We start from the raw sequence: 21797 nt of genomic DNA on the forward strand, positions 1-21797 counted from the left end.
AGTTATTATTGCATGCCCAGTACATCAACGCCCTCTCTACAAGGTAGTTCAAGGTGTTCCAAACCTTTCCTCTCCATGTAGGCAAGCATGATGCACAGTACTATGCACTAGATTTTTATAAAATGCAAGCAAAGTCCTCAACGAAAGGCAGTAAAAATGCATGCAAAGGGGGGTGGCATCCTTCTTCCAAAGAACCCTGTGCCTCCTCTGAGCTAAAGCAAGGACATGGACAGATGCTAAGCAAAGCGAGGTTCAGTAAACCTCTCCTCAATGTAATCAATTAGATCCAAGATCCACATGGAAAGGAATCAGGTAAATCTTACATTGGCATTGGTAAAGGCAGGGTATTCCATAGCAACACGCTATGGGTCCAGGGTATTCTATAGCAACACGCTATGGCTCCATCATCCCAAGAACTTGATACTACACATGTACTGAAGACACCTTGCATATACATGCAATTGATTATTGCACAAGAATCAAGTATGCATGCAATTGCAAGAGCTTGCACTAAAACATGTTGCAGATACATGCAACCCATGTTACAGATTATTTAGTAGAGTGAGGATTTCAACCAAACATTTAAGAATTGGTCAAGACGCCATGCAACCTCATGCTACCAGAGTTCGAAGCGCCATCTTGGGCTACAGCCTTTACTGGATAGTCCATCTTTCATCGTCTATTATAACCCAAATTCTGCTAAATCAAGTAATGGCATCATCACCTGCTGCTTCATCGCGTGTAGTTCCTGTGCATGCAGATTCTTCTTTAACTACTTGCTGCGCACCTGAATCCGAAGACAATCCAGAAGCATTGGCGCCTCCCCCCAGTTTCTTCTTCCTCGAAGAAGCACGACGGGCATTCCTGAACCATGTATTCACCTTCGAGAAGAAGCACACGTGTAAGTGCACGTGCGTGACGCGTCTGCATTCTAATGATAATTACAATCGCCTTCAAATTTTTCAGTCTTTTTAGAGGGGTAGGAGACACACACACACACACACACACACACACACACACACACAAAAAAACCTATCATGATAAAGCTCTGAAGCTAGCTTACGTCTGCAAATGACAGTCCCAACTGACTTGATAAAGCCTGCTTGCGGGCCTTTGAAGGGAGCTCGCATTCATTGAATATCTCTTGCAGCTTCTGCAGAAAAAAACATACTTAGCCCTGTTGGAACATACGGAAAAGAAGAAACGAAAACACACACCCTTGTTTATTTATTTATATTGCATATTTTATGTGACACACACACACATATATATTTATATTTCATACTTTATATTTTATGTACATATACATACACATATATGCATATACAATATATTACATACAAATCTCTCTTTCTAGTTATTTCTTTATTTTATGTGTACTACACATTTATATACGTACATACATACATACATATATATACATATGTAAGTGTGTGTGTGTGTGTGTTTCTTTTCTCCTTCTTCTGTGTAAGAAGAAAAAGTAGTTGTTCTTCATCTTAAGTGTCAGAGGAGAAGAAGCCCTACCTCTTCTTGAGAAGAACAAGCCAAAGGAGAAGAAGAACGTGCAATACATATATATACACACGTATTACACATACGTCTCTCTCTCTCTCTCTCTCTCTCTCGATGTATGTAAGCATGCATCAATGGATGTATGTATGCATGAATACATGGATGTATCCAAATGTGTATGTATGGATGCATCCGTGTGTGAGTATGTATGTATGTATGCATGCATGCATGGATGCACTGTGCATACATGCATGAATATGTGTGAGTGCAAGCACGCATGTGCGCATGTGTGTGTATGAGGATCGAACATTAGTTTAATGGTAAAATACCACAACCACTTCTGTCGGCAGTCGAATTGAGCTCTTTTTTCTTTGGGAAACATCTACAGCTTCACAAACTTGTCCATTTTTCCCTTTCCCCTGCTTTTCTTCAAAAACAGAAACTTCCGTGTGTTGATCTGATTCTTTCACCTCTCTAGACTGTTTTCTCTTTCCCCAATCTTCATCCTCACTTGAATCATAGTCTGATGCATTAGCCCCATACACTTCCTGCAAAGGAGTTCAATAAAACATACAGCATAGCAAAGCAGGGTCACACTGCATATCATTGTCGTCTCGTAGCTCATTAAGATTTATTTTATCAGGATACCCCATCAACAAGCAGCTAAAGGCTAAGTTCACACAAAGGTGGATGCAAAGGATGGCTGCTGATGCAGGACTTCTTCACCAATGCCTACTGGCGCAGATAAGCCAGGCTTGTTCATGCCCACTGACATATAGGCCCATCAAGCGGACACCTTTTTGCAAAAAAGGTGAGTAGGCAAGCCCAGGCCGGATGCAAGACAAACCCGATTGCCTGGCAAGATTCAAACAAGAACCCTTGCTTCCCACCCTTGAGTATATTTACAGCTAGAAGTTGGGGCGTGCGGCAAAAACACTCAGCGAGATATGAGCTTGCATTACAGATAACAGTGGGGGAGCCCATGGGTTGGGGACAGCGAAAACTCGGCTAGAGATGCTCTTGAATTATAGATACTAGTGAAATCACAACACAAAAATGAATAATATTGTTCGGTTAAAGGATAAAAAACTGATGAAATGAGATTGTATACTAACATCATAGAGCTTCTTGTAATCAACATCCATCCGCTGCCGTTTTCCTGAGACCAAAACTGCATCTTCTTCTACATGTTCCCGCAACAATTCCTCTGTTTCATCATCCTCAGAAGGGGGTCTCTTCTTGCCCCTTGTAGTCCCTGCAAACTCATCAAAGAAGACCACCCCCGAGCTATTATCACTGGAATCTGAATCAGATCCCGAGTCCGAGTCAGAGTCATCATCATTATCTGAACCACTCTCCTTCGCAGATCCGTCGTGCTCTGAGAGCCTAGCCTTGTCGGGATTATAATCATCATCCTCGGAGTCTTCGGAAGGCCAATCCACTAGAGACCCGAGAAGATTGTCACCAACATTCGCATCCTCCTCGGCTTCAGCAAAGACTTTCTGCAGAGAAGTAATCGATACAATTACTGTTGCCATAAGAGCAAATAACCAGATGTAAGAAGTGCAGCAACAATCTTGTACAGCATCTCTACACACACACACCTCCCAACTATCCTCCATTTCGAAGTCCGTTCCAAAATGATCATTGATAGCATCCAAGCATTCAAATTTGCAGTCACAAATGGGGCACAGCCAACCATCATCTCCTGGAGGAACTGCACAAAACAGCACTCTTCTTCAGCTTCATCCATATTATCTGATACCACTGTACAAAGGTGACTGGAACTGGCTATTCCTGTGACAACATCGAGTGCAGGTTCACTTCAATGGAAAAGTACTTTAACTTACTATCTTCGGTTCTTAAAGGTGGCTCCAAGCAAAACTGATGAAAGGCTCGGTTACAAGTGCCATCGCAGAGAATGATATCATTCTCTGGGAGGACCTCCTTTGATTTGCATATTGCACAGAAGATCTGGGATCGAACAATCAGCAGCACACATGGTCAATCCCAGTTCGAAGACTCCTACATTTTCGATTAGAAGAGAGAGGGGAGCAGAACCAAGCAAGCAACACACTCTATACCACAAGCCTTCACACAAATGCCAAGATGCAGCAAAGGTGAGGCGCTGATGTGTGAAAGTCTGTCAAGCCAAAATATCTTACATCATCAAAGTAAATTTGCCCTTCAGGATCAAAGGCAGTGTCCTGAATAGAACCTTCTAAGCTCAAGGTATGGAGTTGTTGTAATTCCTGGCGTATCCCGAGCTTACACCGCAAAATCTGTCTCTCTGCCCTTTTCAACTCCTGTTCAGGTCGAAGCTTTTCAAGGCTGTAAAAATAAGCAGTTCCAAAAAAAGCATGTCATGCAGACAAAATTCTTCTAAAAGCATGTCATGCAGACATAATTCTTCTAAAAATTTGATTTGTATAATATATACAAAAGGCAAACATACCTGACCTTAAAACCCATTATGCTCTCTCTCTCTCTCTCTCTCTCTCTCTCTCTCTCTCTCTCCATGATGAGATATGCCATGGACATTATTGTATCACTTTGGTTTCATAGGCCCATTGAGTCTTTAGTAGATGCTTAGTATATCTTTCTTTCTTTCTTTCTCATACACACTTTTTTTTTTTTTAAACCACACTTTATATTTCTTTAATGTATAAAGAGAAGAGCCCCCAAGATGAGGGAACTTCTCATACAACGTACAACTAAAAGCAGTGGAAAAACAAGAACTGGTCTAGCTGTTGTAGCTGAGCAGTCAAATAAAGATTGACGCAATGATTGACGATGTAAGGAGACTGGAAAACCAGCCGATTGCGACCAATCCAAATTGTCCAAAGTGCCCAAAATCTTGTCCATGCAAAGAAAGGAGCTTTGTCTATCAATTTCCTTGCCAATCTGCCAAAGATCCAGAAGTTTCTAGAAAAACATATGCCTGAAAATCTGGCAGTTAAACACACTCCTTGGTATCTGTGCGATTCCATCACCACACACACACACACACACACACACGGTCTCTCTAAGAGTAGATTCATATGCAAATAAGTTGATATCAAAAGCAGTCCAAGTATGCCAAAGCTTTCCTTCAAGAGCGACTTGGCATCACCGAGAAGAACTCTTGCCACTCGACAAAGTGAGTGGTCTCTTTACTTGCTCGAGCAAATCAACAAGTTGCAAGAAGAAAATTCCGCACTCAAGGAGCGGCTTCATGAAGTGGAAACCCAACTCACGACCTTAGAAAACAACCCAAGATTGGCAATCAGAAAAGCAGAAATTGTGGCAAAAGATAAAAACGAGATTCAAAGGATTTACACGAGACCATTGAGAGTATGAAGACGATGGTCAAGGTAGATTTGAGAGAACACCTCAAATCTGAAGTGACAAACAAGGTCGAGGAAACTCAATTGTGGCAGTCAAAGGCCCTTCTGATAAGAGTGAGTGGTTTACCCGAAGGATAGTACATGGACAAGAGACAAGAAGGGGTCTTAGATGTTCAACTATGTGCAAATGATCAACTTGGAGGCTGGAGCTAGTATTTGCAAAAGTTTCATGGCAAGGTAATCATGCAGTACTCACTTATCGAACTGCAATCGATAAGAATGAGGTTCTATAACAATCAAACAAACTTAAGATCACAATGAAATGGATTGCAGAGCAATTAACCCCAATATAACTCGAGTAAAACAATGAAAAATTAGCCAAAGTCACAGCAACTCGGAAAGTAGACAAGTGGGAAGTCTACAGTGAAGGAAGAGCTCTCATTGAGAACTTTCGTAAGTCCAAACCAAAACCCAAACCAAAAAAGACACAAAAACCCCACCCAGATTATTGTTTTTGATGCTTGACATTGTAGATCTGCTAGTTATCCATATGTCTTTGAAGCCCCTCGGCTGAATCTGAAAGGAGGATGATGTCATCCACATAGAGTAGTAGGGGATCAGCATACCATAAAGACCATGTCGGTCTTGAGCTTAATCTATGGTCATCAAAAGAGAAGAAAACATCCTATTAATCGCCTTACAGGATTTTTGTACTGAGCGGGATCTCATTGTTAACCTTGGTAAATCCAAGGTAATGGTCTTCAATACCTCCTGCCCCTTCACATCATCCAGATTGAGCTTCACATATAGAGGGGATCGTGTGGAGATTATCTCATCCTATGTCTACCTTGGTGTCACTTTCAATGGCCCACGTTTCACCGTGGTTCCCACGGTACATGCCAGCAGCCAGAGTGACACGGGATATGCAACCTTGGGCTCACTTGAGCAGTAGTGCTTCCAAGTACATTTCCAGAAGCCCACAACGAAGGCTTGCTTTTTTGACACCCTCATCATACCAGCCTTGATGTATGGAGCAGCTTTTTGGGGGCCAAATTTATCCGATAAGGATTGGCAGCGAGTTGAGAGGCCCCATGTCATGATGTTCCCCCCGTATGATCCGCAGAAAACCATCAGTTCCACACAAGATTATCCAAGCAAAGTTTGATTGATCCTTGATGGTAGTGGCTCTTTTCCTGACACACATACATCCATCCCATCAATGAGATGGATCCACACAGGTACACAAGGCTTGCCTTGGAGTCCTCAAGGACCACCCTGGAGTATGGAATGTGTTATGTCCCAACCGGCCTAGGGCTGGGGGGACACATGGATTAACACGTGGACTAACCATGGATTAGGGTTAGGACTAACCCAAAATTAGGATTAAGGCTTAGCCAAGGGCGTGGGAACTTGGAGGGTTCACATGTAGGCTAAGGAAGCTAGCAAGAGGAGGTCTATATTGGCCGTGGGATTGGAAATAATAGCCACGTGCTATAAGAATAACTAAGGGCTAATAATGGCTGAAAGCTTATAACTAAAGCAGGAAAGGTTAATAAATAAAAGCACGAAACTTATAGTTTGGTTATTACTATGAAAGTGACTTGGGGTCACTTATAAGACACAAGAGATCAAGTAGCCACACGGTAGGCTGGGGTTACCAAGGAGCGTGCGAGATCTCTCGACCATGGGGCTGTCAAAAGGTAATTCAGCTTGGTGGTATGGGACGCCATGTTGGGGTCATCGGTGGCTGGCAGATTCACGGAAATCTGACCTCACGCTTAGGGGTGGTCGAGGTATTGAACCTACTATTGGGTGGTGAGTCACTATCCACAATCCATCGCGGCCATGCGATGTTCTTAACCCTGGTCCTCAAGGAGCTTCTATATTAGAATATTCTTGGGCACAGTCTATGCGAAGACCTTACATTGGTATGAAAGCTTGAGTTTGTCTGACAAGGAGAGAACCCATGGAACTGGGGATTGAAGAGATGACACCTGAAGTGCACAAGAAAGTACATTTTGCAAGTTGCTTTTAGCAGGAAAGCTATGGAGCTTTGCATGGATGTGCAAAGGATAGAGATACACTCTTGTTTGTGTGTAACCTTACCCATGCTAGCTTTTGGGCCCTGGGGATAACTAGAAATAAAGCATGTTTGCAAGGAGGAAAGGTTGGTATGCCCATAAGGAAAAAGGGACTGTGTGCAGGCTGGTTAGCGCACAGAGGAGGGGTTGGTTCAAGCCCCCGTGTGTGGGTGTGTTAAAACTCAAGATTAAATGACCAGCATGCTTATGGTGGCAAACAAGTGTGCTGGCAGGCAAACCAACCAGCTGGTCGAGAGCCGCAGTGGTCCAGAACAAGCGCGATGGGCAGTTGGTGAAAAAGAAGTTAATACACTCCTCAATATGTGAACAACATTCACACAAAGTTTGGTGGATTATTTCCACATGAATCTACAATTATGAGAAAATTACCCAAACTTTCAAGAGAAGCTGTAAACTGCACGACTGGCACCTGAAGAATAGCTTGCTGTGCAAAAATGGTAATGAATTTGAGGAACTTTCCTCCACAAGGTTGTAGAGCATATTGCAGTGCCCTAAATCTCAATTCCATCAGATTTGGAAGAGATGTTACACCTATAGGTTGCCCCCTGCTGTGTAGTCCCCTTCAACAGAATTGCAGTATATATTTACACATTGTAATCCTGTTTAATACAAGTGATATACAAGCATGTGAGAAGTGTTACACTGATCAATTGAGGAGATAAGGGTGGAGTTTCAGTACCATATGCTCGCACCTCTTTCTAAACACAGGTAGGAGACAGGGTCACTAGGGAGCTTTTCAAGATGACAGGCCCGCACCAGCAGAGATCCAGGGTCCACATGTTTAGTAGAGATGGATCCATTGGGTCCCGACTCCCCGCGCACCCCCCCCCCCAACAACCACTCCAACTTTGTGCATTGCCACGGATTTTGACAGAGGACTTCTATCGGTCGATCCCCTCTCCTCTGGTTCTGGTTCTGGCTGCAGATCGTCTTCTGTGCTAGAGAGGGGAAAAGCAAGTCTTGGCATTCATGGGTGGTTAGCTGATTTGATAGACATGGCCTTCACATGGACACCCCCCCCCCCTCCTCTCTCGTACAGCCTTGATTCACCATTTCTTGATCTCTCCCGAGTCCCAACAGTTGGATGCCTTACCGAACTTCTGCACTCAGCAGGACTTCTCTGTTAACCTTGGCAAAACCAAGGTAATGGTCTTCAATACTTCCTGCCCCTTCACATCCAGATTGAGCTTTGCATACAGAGTGGATCCTGTGGAGATTATCTCATCCTATGTTTACCTTGGTGTCACTTTCAGTGGCCCACGCTTCACCATGCTTCCCGCAGCACATGCCAGAGTGACACGGGGATATGCAGCCTTGAGCTTACTTTAGCGGCAGTGCTTCCACGCACATTTGCAGGATCACACAACAAAGGGTTGGCAAAGACTAGAGAGTCCCCAGGTGATGATGTTCTCACGTATGATCCACAGCAAACCATCTCTTCCACATGCCATTATCCAGGCAGAATTGTTGTAGCCCCCATGGTGATTGATGCCCTTTTTCAGACGATTGCTTACATTCACCGTATCAGCGACATGGTTCAGCACAAACTACTACCGAGACTCACATGGGAGTCATCTAGGTGGTTGGCAGCTCAAGGGGAGAGCCGAGCTTGGTTCTCGAGGGTCACTACATGGTTCTCTACACATGGGCTTTGGTGGAGCGTCTCCCACCATTGCAATATAGTCTCGATGCACCAACATTCCGTCTCACACATGAGGAGACAAACCGGGTGATCAAGATAGATATCCTTAGTTTGCACATTCAAGCTACATGGATTGCACCTTCAGAGTTACCTACGAAGATGCAGTTCTACAAAGATCACTTCTTGAGGCTCACACATTATGGGTTTATACAGAGAGCACGCTACCTCAATGTTCACATGTCACATGCTATGAGGATAGTGAGTGGCCAGCATATAGTTTCTTGATACAGTTGGCTCTTGTGCCTATATCTGACTTCGGATCATTGATCTGGAATTATGTAATACTACTGATGGACAGTGGATCTGCTATATTTGAATGATATTTCAGTGGCATTAGGCTTAAACAGTTGCGCACAATTGTCTTATAAGGTGGAGGGGATGTCACCAATTTGGTCCCCTCACCAGTCTTGAATAGTGTTTCACACACTGTCTGAAACCAAGGTGTGAACGGGGATTTTCCACAAAAGAAACAAAGTTTGCCCTGAAAGATGGCTATAGAACTTGAGCAATATGGGATTTTTACCAAATAAAGTGACTTATAATGTTTATGAGTCAACAGGTTCACACACCATTTAAGTGTGGCCGGGCCTAATATTATTTTGGGCAAGTATATGTGGATAGAAGGAGGCGCTTATAGCAAACTTGACCAACAAGTTTGGGAAAAGCATAAAAACTGGTATTTTATGCATATTCAGCCACTTTTGGCAAAAAGGAGGGAAAAAGCACAGGTATTTTAGGAAGGTCGACTCCTTTAAAAGCAGGATGTGAAGAATATGCATAGAGAAGAGGTGGCGGGCAGTAGTCTTTCTCTGTTTGCTGGCCGTACAGTTTTCTCTCTCTACAAGACAATTTTTCCTCTCTTCCTGGTTTGCTGGCCGTACAGAAGGGGGCAGAAGGCAGCAGCTTTTCCTCTCTCCGTTCCCAGTTCGCTGGTCGTACAAAAGGCGGCAGCTTTTTTCTCTCTCTTTCTTCAGTTCGTTGGCCGTACAGAAGGGGCAGCAGGCTGATCTCTTTGCTGGCCGTACAGCAGGTACAGCCAGCCGTACAGTGGTACAGCAGGCCGGGTATCTCTTCTCCTCTCCCTTACGCTGGTTGTGCAGTGGACAGCAGCCGGTTTTAGCTCTCTCTCTCTTCGGCAGGCCGTACAATGGTACAACAGCCAGGTAGATTCTTTTCTCTCTTCACCACTCCCTCCTGACCATCGATTCAAGGACTGTGTTTGTATCAGGGACTGTTTTTGAGAGCCTTTTCCGGGCTGTTTTGGCACAGATTTCGAGGTTGGTTTTGATACTGTACCAGGTTATTGATCGAGGCTGATTTGCACTAGTTTGTGGTGCTGATTGGTACCCCGGATCTTTGAACAAATGTCTACTAAGCTTTGTGGAAAATCCGGTGCAAGACTGCACCCGCACCTTGGTTTATTTGTATCTTTTTAGTCATTGGAATAAAGCAATTCCTAGGGGTGGCGGCCGTTCCGGCTCAATGTTGTGTGCTCTTTGGCATTGTATATGGTTATTTCCGCTGTGTTTTCATATCTTTGTTGGCATCTGAAAAGTCTGTCCATTGCATCCGAGTTCCCGTCTGGTTTCAACCATTGTATTACTTTTGGTCTCATAGGCCCTTGGGGCCTTGCCGCCTTTCGTAGACGTTAATATAACTCTCTCTCTCTCTCTCTCAGTTATGCCACACACAGGTTGAGACGGAGGAGCATTACATATGCTGCTGCCCAGTATACTATGAGATCCGCAAGAGGTTTCACTGTCTATTTCGTGAGGGATTTGGTCAACTCTCCGGGATCATTGACTTCAAGCACCATCGTTGCCTAGGCCTCTTCCTGCTTGAGCTTCGCAGACACGGGGACACCTTCTTGAGAGAGCTTCAGCCCCAGCCACCCTGCCCCCTCCCTCACGAGCCAACCATCACTAGTTTCTTCCGGACCCAGGAGGTGGAGGACACCGATATAGTGGATCTTGTAGACCCTCCACGAGCTGTTTCGGACCTACCTCGCCCGAGAGGAGTTACCTCGAACCGAGCCTCCGCACTCCAACGTGCCGGACGCCCCCAGCCCCCCGGCCATCGGCCACAATCACCTCATCAGCTCCAAATCCAAGACATGCTCCACCGCCATCGAGATACCTTTCCACGTGGCATAGCTGAGAGAGACCTCTCGGCCATACTCGTTAGCCCCATGCTTGATACTTTGGAGAGTGGTATACCATCTACTCAGAGTTGATGCTACTCTCATGTTTCTAGTTTCTACTCAGAGTTTCCATGGACAGTTTTGTATCACCCCAGTGAGATAGCTATGTTTATGTTTTCTTTCTGTTTTATTTTCCATTCCATGATGATATATGCCATGGACATTATTGTATCACTTTGGTCTCATAGGCCCATTGGGTCTTTAGTAGACGCTTAATATCTCTTTCTTTCTTTCTCTCATGCCAATACACCATCCAGCCATTGGCCTTACCACACCACCGTCAACCAAGATACCACTTCATCAAGGATACCTCTTCCGTCTACTCTAACCACATTTTCCGCACCCTCTCCGACCTCGACCCACACATCCCACTTGATGTGTTTACCACATAGCTTGCAGCCACCCTTCACACAGCCGCCACAGCCGCTTTCCCTCACACCAGAGCCACCCCTGGACCACCTGGAGGGATTGTTCCACAGAACAGTTCGTATGATGAGGAGTGCCTTGAGACCCATGCCCGCCTACAGCGGGAGGTCGCTTTGGGCTCCACCACTCACCAGCAACAAGCACAACAAATCATCCGTTGTCTCGTACGGATGAAGAAGCGAGTCTACCTAGCTCACCTCGAGCAGGAGCTATACCAGTTGTTTCTGGGATGGGACTGTAAGGAGGCTTGGAGGCTGTTCCAAGATCGTCGCCCACCGACTCAATCACCTCACCCAACATATGGCATGCATACGCCACCTCCCTTTACCACGTCCCCGGACGACCACCTCTCCCCCACCCTCCTAAGCCTCGCCCCATCCCACTCCTCCTTCCACGTGAGCATGATGAGAGATGGTATTGACAAGATGCAGAATGGGAGAGCACAAGATCATGATGGGCTGATTGCCGAGCACTTCTCACATGCGAGAGATGTATTGGCGTCACTTCCGGTACATATGTTTAACAAGGCCCTATGCGAGGGTTTCCTTGCCAGTTGGTCTTCTAATATCATTGTACTCATTTTGAAATCAGGTGACCCCATGGATCCCGGTAACTATAGGACTATTATATGATTGGTCACACATTGCCCAAGATTTATGGATTGATCTTGGAGCATGAGCTCTGCAGATGGGCAGAGGAGCAGAGACTCAGACACCAAGGCAGGCAGGTTTCCGGAAAGGGCACTCCACACTGGACCACATCTTCACATTACAAGGTATCATTGAGGAGGAGAGAGCACATGGGCACCGAATATACTGCTGCTTTGTGGCTTTCCGCAAGGCTTTTGACACAGTCCCACGGGCTAGATTGATGAGGAGACTGCGGGACATGGAAGTACCAACAAAGATGCTTTGGGGGATCCTCACACTCTACGAGTCTGTCATCGGCACAGTGCGGGCCCCACGGGAGGGATCAAAGGACATACATAGCACTATTGGGGTGAAACAGGGCTTTCCCTTATCTCCCACTCCATTTGGGCTCCACATTGATGAGGTGTCCAACTACATAGACCGACACGAAGGTCCAGGAGCACTTTTGGCAAGAGTTTTGATACCCATTCTATTATATGCAGATGACATTGTCCTCATTTCTGACTCACTAGAGGGGCTGTAGAGACACTTAGATGCATTACAGGCCTTTTGTGAGGATCAAGACCTCACCGTAAACCTTGGGATGACCAAGGTTATGATCTTTAACACTTCCTCGCAGTGGATACACAAATCTGCACAATGGTTTACATATAGTGGGGAGCCAGTGGATCATGTGACTTCTTATGCATACCTTGGGACCACTTTTACCGGACCGTGTTTCTCTATGCGGATGACAGCTGAAACCAGATTGATGCGTGGCTAAGCAGCCTTGGGGGCTCACTTGAGAGGCAGTGCTCACAGATACAGTTTCAAGAGCCGAAGACAAAGCTCTGGCTATTTGACACACTAGTCACACCTGCACTACTATATGGAGCTCCCATCTGGGGTCCTAGTTTATACCATAGGAGGAGACGGAGGGAGGAGCCAACTGAGATAGACACGGAGAATGTATGATGGGTGGAAGCCTTTGAGAGGCGGCTAGTGATGATGATCTCACACATAATTAGAAGTAAGCCATTAGTGCCACACGAGATTGTGCACGCGGAGATAGGGGTTGCAATGATTGTGAAAGAGGCTATTTTCTAGACAGTGACATACTGGCACAGATTATGCGAGCTCCCACCAAATAGATACCCAAGGCTCGCCCTAGAGTCCTCAAGACAGCTAGCACTAGACGGAGACACGCAGTGTTGGTATGCCCAGGTGAGCACTTGGTTTGGTATGCATGGCATGCAGATGGAGGCACTCCCTCCGTTCCAGTATAGCATAGACGCGTCCTCCTTTGCTCTCAGCTGCACAGAGCTGAACAGGGTCATCAGGAAGGACATCATGAGATTGGATACTCAGAGGTCTTGGCACCCACCCATCCAGCCCCTTGGGACGAAGATGGCCCTTGACAGGGACCATTTTCTTTGCCTGACAAAGGACGACTTCATCACACGCCCACACTACATGGACACACATCTGTCATTTGGGGTGCGATGTGCGATTGGATAGATTCGCACCTCATTCCATTAGTTGATAGTGGAGACAACCAGATATGGGCCGAGGGCAATTGCACCAGAGGACAAAATATGTCAACTTTGTCACACAAAGGCTGAGACAGAGGCCCACTATGTCTGCAGATGCCCAGTATACCATGAGATTAGGGGGAGGTTCCACTGCCTCCTCCGAGATGGATTTGGACCACTTTCCAGGATCATGGATTTCCCAAACCAGAGATGCTTGGGACTTTTCCTCCTGGAGCTTTGTAGACACAGAGAGCCCCTTTTGTGGCCTAGACCAGCAGTACCCATCAGAGGACCAATACAAAGAGCTCTCATCGACTTCTTCCAGACTAGATTGACGAGGGAGGCAGATTCACCCACTACACTGAACCTTCAGGCTGATGTAGGAGCTCGACCGAGAGAAGTGACACTAGACAAAGCCATTGAGCTATGCAGGGCCCAATGCCCTCGACCTTGTGGTCCCCGCCCACGCCTGCGTCACTACAGGAGGATCAGAGCCATCATCTCCCACCACCACAGGACTTTCTCCCACCAGCTCAGCTTTACTACATTGGGTGCATGTTGCAACATCCTGAGCAGGATATTTTAGGGTGATATGAAAGCTGCACAGTTTTTGTTTTGAAATCAAATCTGACATTTCAGCTCTTATTACTTTCTTTGATTTTTATTTTTAGTACCCATGATGATGTATTTCATGGACATGATGTAACCTTTTGGTCTCATAGGTCATTTTGGCCTTTTGTAGACATGTTTATGTTTTATTTTCCATTCCATGATGAGACATGCCGTGGCCATTATTGTATCACTTTGGTCTCATAGGCCCATTGGGTCGTTAGTAGAAGCTTAATATTTCTTTCTTTCTATCTATCTTTCTCTCTCTCATGACCTCGGCGCTTCAGCCTGTCTATGCTGGATCGACCTATGTGAGACATTATGGGATGAGTCTATCTCAGCTGCTTCCCATAGCCTACCATTTTTCCAGTTCCACACTTTTATTAGATATGCCTTTTTCTGGCAGTTGTATCAGGCCACTAGTTCCTCTTTGACCACATGTTATAGCTAGTTGTTTTTCAGTTTATGCTTTTCATTTTTTTTTTCCGAGAAAAGATCCTTTCATTAGTTATATAAAAACGCCCGTAGGGCTACAAAAGATCTCTCCTGCTCCTAAGAGAGATAGAGCAGCGAATACATCATGGCAGCCCGGGAGACTCTCCCTAGGTGCTGCAAAATACAAGCATCAGTACAAAGAACTGAGCGGCTAAATCATACAATAGGGGGGGGGGGAAGAGCCAAACAGGTGGCCTGTAGTGCCAACGGGGGGATCCCGTGTGTAAGGTGTAGAAAGGGCCACAGCGCCAAGTGGTGTGAAAGGCCTGGCGCCGTAAGATCGCCTCATCCGAGTCTCCCCGGATGCGGTCGTACTATCCTCGCAAGGTGTGGATCAACTCCTGCCAAATCCCCCATACACTCTCTGCTGGTGGCTCCACTCTCCCCTCAAAGGCCGTAAAGCACCGGGCCCTCCAGGTGAACCAGATGGTGAGGCTGCTGAGGAGCTCCCATCGTAAATCCCTCTCCTGTGTCCAGCTGGCGGACGAGAAATCCGGTGCCGGAACCAGGCGAGGCTGGCCCCTAATAAATCTGATGGCCTGACTGCCCTGCTCCATCTCATAGCCCATAGCAGGCCCTGACGAAGTCGACCAAGCAGCGGCACCCCACGTAGACATACCCTCTGGAGAGAGGGGGGCCAGAATACGCAGCATCCGCAGCCAAATCTGCTGTGCCTGAGGACAGTCCCAAAGGCAATGTCTCTGTGTCTCCATAGGGTGGCCGCATCGGACGCAGGCCGCCGGAAGACCGCTATAAACAAGCCAAGTGCCAACTGCTGAGCCCCTGTGGGCGACCAGCCATTGAAAAGCCGAGATCCTGCGGGCCTGCCGACTAGCCCAGAGCCCAGCCCAGAAATCCTCCAGGAACTCCTGTGAGAGTCCCTGTAGTCGCCAATGCCCCGCTGCCGCTGGAGAAACCGTCCTCCTCGCCGTCAAAATATGCCGTCCCAGCCGAACAGTATACTGGAAAAAGGTGATCTCTGTGGCCTCAAGGGATGCATAAGGATCATGCCACTCGTACTCCCCGGGGTCCCACTGTAGCCGGGCCAAGGGGCGCGCTGCATATGCCCATATGCGCCAATCCGGGAGCACATCAGCAAGGTCGGGGTCAATATGCCACTTCCGAGAAGCGGCGGCCACTACCCGAATCCTCTGAAAGGTGCACTCTGCAACCAAAGGCGACTCCACCTCCACTCTCTGGAGTTTGCCCTCATCCTGAATCTCATAGTAGAGGCATCTGCCATCCTCAGTGCTAGCTCTGACAGCAATCAGGATCTCCAACTGTGTAAAGGCTCCCATCCACCGTGGGGCCACTGGCTCGAGAGGCGTGAACCACTCCTCTGTGAGTGCCTCCTGTATATCATCCCTCATAATCAACCCCCCTCTGAAGTGACTCAGCCTCTCCACCTGGATCTCCTCTGGTAGACTGCAGAAAGCCTGCCAGTCTCCAAAACTACGAGCTGGGCCTGCCGCTAAAGGTCCCCAGGCTAGACGAGGCCGAGAGCCCAGCATATGACCGTGCTCTGTGCGAACCGCTGGGCTCCAGATGAGCGGCTGCCTGGCCCGCTCCTCAACACAAGAAGGAGGCCACTGAGAGAGCCCGGGTCTCAGCAGCTCCCAAGCTCTCAGGATACTCAAAGCAAATCTGTCCTCCCATCCTCTACTGAGGCCTGTCCTCCTCATCTCTATGAAGATCCAGCGAATCTCTGGTGCCCAAGTACCCCCTGCTGGGGGCGCCCGAGCTTGCAGTCGCTGCAAGAGGAGCTCTTTCCAAGGCTCAGCGCCCGAGCTTGCAGTCGCTGCAAGAGGAGCTCTTTCCAAGGCTCAGCGCCTGGAAGCAACCCCCGAACAATAAGCTTCCCCAATAAGGCTCTACTCTGATCGACTGGATCTATAATGCCCAAACCACCCTGAGCCAGCGGAAGTGTAATAACTGCCCATGCAACCTTTGCCCGAGCTGGCTGACCATCCCTCCCAGACCACAGAAAGTTCCTGATCAGCCTCTATACCTGGCTGATGCAAGAGCTCGAGAAAATCCAGCAAGACGTAATGTACCACATGGTCGCTAATAGCACCTGATTTGCCACCACCACCCTCCCAGCCAAGGATAGTCGAGCTATACTCCAATACAATAGCTTCTTCCGAATGCTCAGAAGAAGCGGGGCAATCTGCTGCTCAGGTGACAAATCTAGGCCAATCTGGCATCCCAAATACCGCACTGCTGTGCCTGGAGGAATCCATCTAAAACCGGGGTCCGGGCTCCATGCCGGAGTGGGAGCACTACTGATCCAAAAGGCCACTGTCTTGCGCCAATTGATCAATGCTCCCGAAGCTGCACCAAAAACCTGGAGCGACTGCTCAGCCCGAATAAGATTGGCCTCATGGCCATGCAAAAATAAGCTCGTGTCGTCTACAAACTCAGCATCAAGCAGGTCCTCCCCCCGGACTGGGAGCTGCAGTCCTCTCAAACCAACCTCTTCTGCCGTCAAATACATACTCATAGCCTCTGCAAAGAAGAGAAAAAGGAAAGGGGCGAGAGGACACCCCTAACGGACTGATCTGGTCAGCACAAAACTCGGCCCCTGTCCTCCTGCAATCAGCACCTGGCTGCGAGCTGTGGAATACAGAGCTGCCACCCCTCTGATCCATCCTGGCTCAAAGCCCAGGCGAAGCATAGTGCCCTCTAAGAAACCCCAATCAACTCTATCGTATGCCTTCTCAAAATCGAGAAGCATCACGACCAAGTCCTCGCCAAGAAATCTAGCTCGGGCCGTCGCCTCCCAGAAAGTAAAGATGTTGTCAAGGATACTGCGCTCCTTGACAAATCCTGTCTGAGTAGCATGAATCAACTCCCCCAGGAAGGGCTGGATCCTCAAACTCAAGGCCTTTGCCAAGACCTTGTAGATAGTATTGAGGATCGTAATAGGCCTCCAATGCCGAATGTCATCTGATACTCCCTCCCCCTTGGGGATAAGATAGATCAAGCCCTCTGAAAAGCTCTGCGGCATCACCCCAATGTCCAAAACATGCTGAAAGCCCCTGCGGAGGCCTGGCCCCAAAAGGTCCCAATAGCGCATAAAAAAGGCCGGCGTCAGTTCGTCCTCCCCTGGGCAACTATGTCGCGGCAGGACCCTCAAGGCCTCAGCAAGCTCAATCTCTGACAGAGGCGCACCTAGAACTGTACGCATATGGTCTGTGACCCTCCTCTGCACATGGGCTCACACAGTCTGTCTGCAAACATCTCGATCCTCAGTGGCTGGCTCCGCTGAAAGCAGGTCACTATAAAATGCAGTAGCAATGGCTCTGATCTCCCCGAGCTCAGTAGCTACCGATCCATCCGGTCTACCAAGCTGGCGGACTCCTGCTCGCGCATGACGGGGTCCAGTGATCTCAAAAAACTCTCCAGTCACTCTATCACCAAGCTGCGTCCACTGAGAGGCCTGACGACGATAGTAAAACTCATGTCTCTGCTCCTCTACCTCTCTAACCTCCTGGCGTGCCTGGCTCAGCTGGGACGCCACCCACTCACATGCAGGCTGCTGCTCCTGAAGGCGCTGTAGCGAAGCAAGGCTGCGTCTCAGCCGTTGCTCCCGCTCGCGAATCTCTTCCAGTTGTGTCAAAGCTGCAGCGTGTAGAAAAGAGCTAAGATCAATGAGTCCCTGGGCACACTGGCCCGCTGCATCCTGGTCAGAGCACTGACTATCATGCCAGATCCTCTCAATGTCCTCAGCGAGACTGGGATCTGTAAGTACCCTCTCTGGGATCCTCAACTGCAAGCTGGGCTCCCGTGTCCCCTCCTCCAATGTTAATATAACTGGCGCATGATCTGAAAATGAGGTACCGGCGAGAATGCCGACGGAGCCCCCTCGCTCCCCTAACCAGTCGCCCACAGAAAAGCGATCAATCCGTGATAGATTAGTCCCTCCCTGCCGGCGATCCGACCGAGAGAAACTAAGACTGTCCTGAGACCGGGAGAAAGCCCCATGCTGCCATGCAGCAGTGATCCTCAGTGACATGCAAAACCGGTTCCAAACTGCAAGCTCCGTGCCGTGCACTGTAACATGACTGCCTCCCACCCTATCTGCCGGGTCCTCAAGCATGTTGAAGTCTCCCCCAACACACCAATGTGCGGCCTCTGGCAATGCATCTGTAACCTGAGTCCAGAACTCTGCTCTGGCACTAGCATGATTGGGCGCATAGATGTTGAGCACACCCAATAGCTCATCATGCATCCTCAGAATGACATACTGTGCTCTACCAGGCACAATGATCCCTCGATCCACAATGGCCTGCCGCCATACATCTGCAATAACCATGCATACTCCTCCCTGTCCACCCAAAGGACCAAACCCTGCAAACCAAAAAGTGTCCCATCTACCAGGCATCACCGAACCATATCTCCGGGTCCTGCTCTCACCCAAGTGGTGCTCTTGCATCATCAAAATATCAATGCTGCCACCAACCAGGCATCTCTGAAGCTCCTGCCTCAAGCAACCTCGATAGCGTATAAAGTGTGCTCCGCCAAGGCCCTGTACATTCCATGAGATGATCCTCATGGATGCCCTCCTGAGGTGGATGCTGTCTCAGCCGTACGGCGGGCCTTCGCAAGCGGCTTGGATGGAGAGTAGTCCCCATCCGAACGGTTGCGAATCTGCCCACCCGGTGTACTGCAAGAATCCCGGATCAGGCGCCAGTGGCTGTGGCCCATGGCGACTGCCTCCTGCTCTGACAGAGAAACCTCGTGTATACTCACATATCCAGGGTCGCGTGCCAAGTCTGCCACTATGCGCACGACCAAATGCCGAATCCCTGAGGTATCCACACTCCCGGGATCCAAGAAAAAATGAGCCAACTCCCAAAGTCGGCCTATCACATCTGTCACCTCCAGATCGCTCATGTGATGAGAAAACTCAACTGCCTGAGTCTTCAAAGTGCTGAGAGCGAGCTCTAGAGTCCACTCCCGGTCACAAGGTCCACATAGAGGGAACAAGAAGGCCACCGCTAAGTCTAGTGCCTCCTCCCCGCGGGCCGGAGGTATCACTACATGAACTCGAATGGGTGCTGGCTCATGGGGGCCCTCTGCTCCAAAAAGCCGTGTGAAGGTATAATCAAAAGCCTCCGAGCGCTGTCTAATGCCAAGGCGACTCAGCCGACTGCGGATAGATGAAATCCGTGAGGCCCTAATCGGCATAGGTCTCCTCTGTGATGCTCGAGCGAGGTCAGTGCTCAGCGCTCTCCGGACTGCAGGTGAGCGCCAGGGAACTGCCAGGGCCTCCCGGGAAGGTGAGGCGGGCGGAGGGGGAGGAGGGGGAGGTGAGGGAGGTGGAGAGGGAGCCGCTGCCGAAACCGGAGCGGGGACGGGAGGAGGCGATGGTGGAAGCGAGGCGGTGGGAGGGGACGGGGGTGGGGGGGTGGAGGAGGGGGAGCTGGCATCTCCTGGTCCTCAGTCGCTGCAGGGGTCTCCTCCTGAAGGGGAGCAAAGCTGTTCCTCACGGGAACCCAGTGAGGCTGAGACTATGGCTGCTGCTGCAGCGGTCTCTGGGCGTGCTGTTGTGGCTGTCTCCCTCGGCTGCGCCCCTGTCCAGGCTGCCACTCCGAGGTCTCTATGGCCTGAGCAGGTGTCCCGAAGGCAGCCTGCCGAGCCGAATCTGTGGGCGGGCCATCAGTAGCCTGCTGCTGTGGTGAGGGTCGAGGTCTCCTGCGAGGGCAGGCCTTGGCCAGATGACCGACCTGCCTGCAAATGAAGCACTGGTTCGGGAGCCCCGAGAACTCCACTCTCTGATCTATCCACCCCCCCCCCTATCCTAGGTAGCTGAATGACCTTAGGAAGAGAGGAGATGTCAGACACCAACACTCTGACCGAAGGTAGCCCAACTGCTCTGGCCACCACTGAAGCTGCTGAGGGGCCCGTCTCTAGTACCGAGCCCACCAATGCTCCGAGCCTGGAGAGGAGCGGAAGATACTCCCGGCGGAGACCAGGGAAACAAACTGTAACATGGAAGAGGCGCTCTCCCTTCTCCGCCCGCTACTGGGTCAAATCCATGCTGCCAAGGTCTGAAGAAAGCCCGAGCACCCCTGATGTCGAGGGGACTCATGGCAAGGACCTTGGCAACGCTCTGGGCGGCCTCGAACTCGATCTGATAATGTCCCCGGCCCAGAAGCTGTACATCCAGGATCTTGCCCACATCTGCAAGAAGGCGGGCCCGAAGAAGATCCCTGATCTCCCCTCTGCTGGGGCGAGTGCCGACTATACGGCAAATGGTGGAATGAGCCTGGAGGCGTTCCACCTCCGCGGTGAGGCTCGCTTCCTCTTCCGGCGAAAGAGAAAGCCTGATGGGGGTGACCTCAGGGGCGGGCGAGGGGGCTGCGGATGAGTCCCTCTGAGGCGGGGCGGGAGGAGCCTCCATCAGAGTCTGAAGCTGCGGCGAAGGCGAGGCGAAGGCGGGATCCTGCTGGAACCGAACTGCACACAGAGAGGTGGGATACAGAGCGAAAAAGAAAAACAAAACCCCAAGGGGGGGCGGAAGCAAGAAGGAGGGGGGGGTGGGAGAAGGCGAAGGAGAAAAAAGAAAAAAAACCCTAAAAAAGGGGGAAGGCGGGGGCTGCGCGCAAGAGGGAAGGGAGGAAGCGAGCAGGCGGAAGGGGGGGGATGAGGCACAGCAGAGGGGAGGTGGGCGCGAAGACAAGGGGGAAGGCGCGAGGAGAGGAAGCGAGGCGGAACAGAAAAGGGGGGGGGGGCAGCAGCGGAAGCAGGCGGGGGGGGGGGGCTAAAAAAACAGGCGGCGGGCAATGCAGGGAAGGCGGAGGGGGGAAGGAGCGATGGGAAGGCGGGGGGGCGAGCAGGCAGGGGGGGCGACAGGCGCTATGCAGAACCGTGAGCAGGGAGAGGGGAGGCGGGAGCTTCAGCAAGCATTAAATACACTGGTTTATGCTTTTCATTTTCTACTTGGGACATTTAGTTTCCTTGAGTTTTGGATGCATTGGTACTTTTGTCTCATAGGCTACTTTGGCCTCTTGTAGACGTTAATATTTCTTCTCTCTCTCTCTCTCTCTTTATTTATGTTTTCATTCTGTTTTATTTTCCATTCCATGATGAGATATGCCATGGACATTATTGTACCACTTTGGTCTCATAGGCCCATTGGGTCTTTAGTAGACGATTAATATCTCTCTCTCTCTCTCTCTCTCTCTCTCGTTCATTTCATTTTTGTACTATCTAGAAAGAGATATATCATGGAAACATTGTAACACTTCAGTCTCATTAT

The 21797-nt window shown here is 49.2% G+C and overlaps 1 protein-coding gene across 4 annotated transcripts in view; it reads right to left on the reverse strand.

Annotated features, from left to right (window-relative positions):
- Positions 1 to 237: 237 nt before the first annotated feature.
- Positions 238 to 21797, reverse strand: part of LOC147607324 (pathogenesis-related homeodomain protein-like) — a 59295-nt gene continuing 37735 nt past the window's right edge. For 2 of the 4 annotated variants that reach the window (XM_086790417.1, XM_086790418.1), the window contains exons 3-9: positions 3678 to 3843; positions 3363 to 3486; positions 3117 to 3229; positions 2628 to 3014; positions 1848 to 2060; positions 1064 to 1153; positions 238 to 881 (exon numbers count right to left, since the gene is read on the reverse strand). In XM_086790417.1, coding sequence (XP_086646543.1) covers positions 705 to 881; positions 1064 to 1153; positions 1848 to 2060; positions 2628 to 3014; positions 3117 to 3229; positions 3363 to 3486; positions 3678 to 3843 — 1270 coding nt within the window. In that variant the 3' untranslated portion in view covers positions 238 to 704. Of the gene's footprint in view, positions 882 to 1063; positions 1154 to 1841; positions 2061 to 2627; positions 3015 to 3116; positions 3230 to 3362; positions 3487 to 3677; positions 3844 to 21797 lie in introns of all 4 variants that reach the window. The other 2 variants (XM_086790415.1, XM_086790416.1) reach the window with 1 other exon arrangement.

This window comes from Cibotium barometz, chromosome 55 (genome assembly GCF_041138505.1).
Source record: "Cibotium barometz isolate CiBa-2024 chromosome 55, ASM4113850v1, whole genome shotgun sequence".
Classification (NCBI taxonomy): Eukaryota; Viridiplantae; Streptophyta; class Polypodiopsida; order Cyatheales; family Cibotiaceae; genus Cibotium; species Cibotium barometz.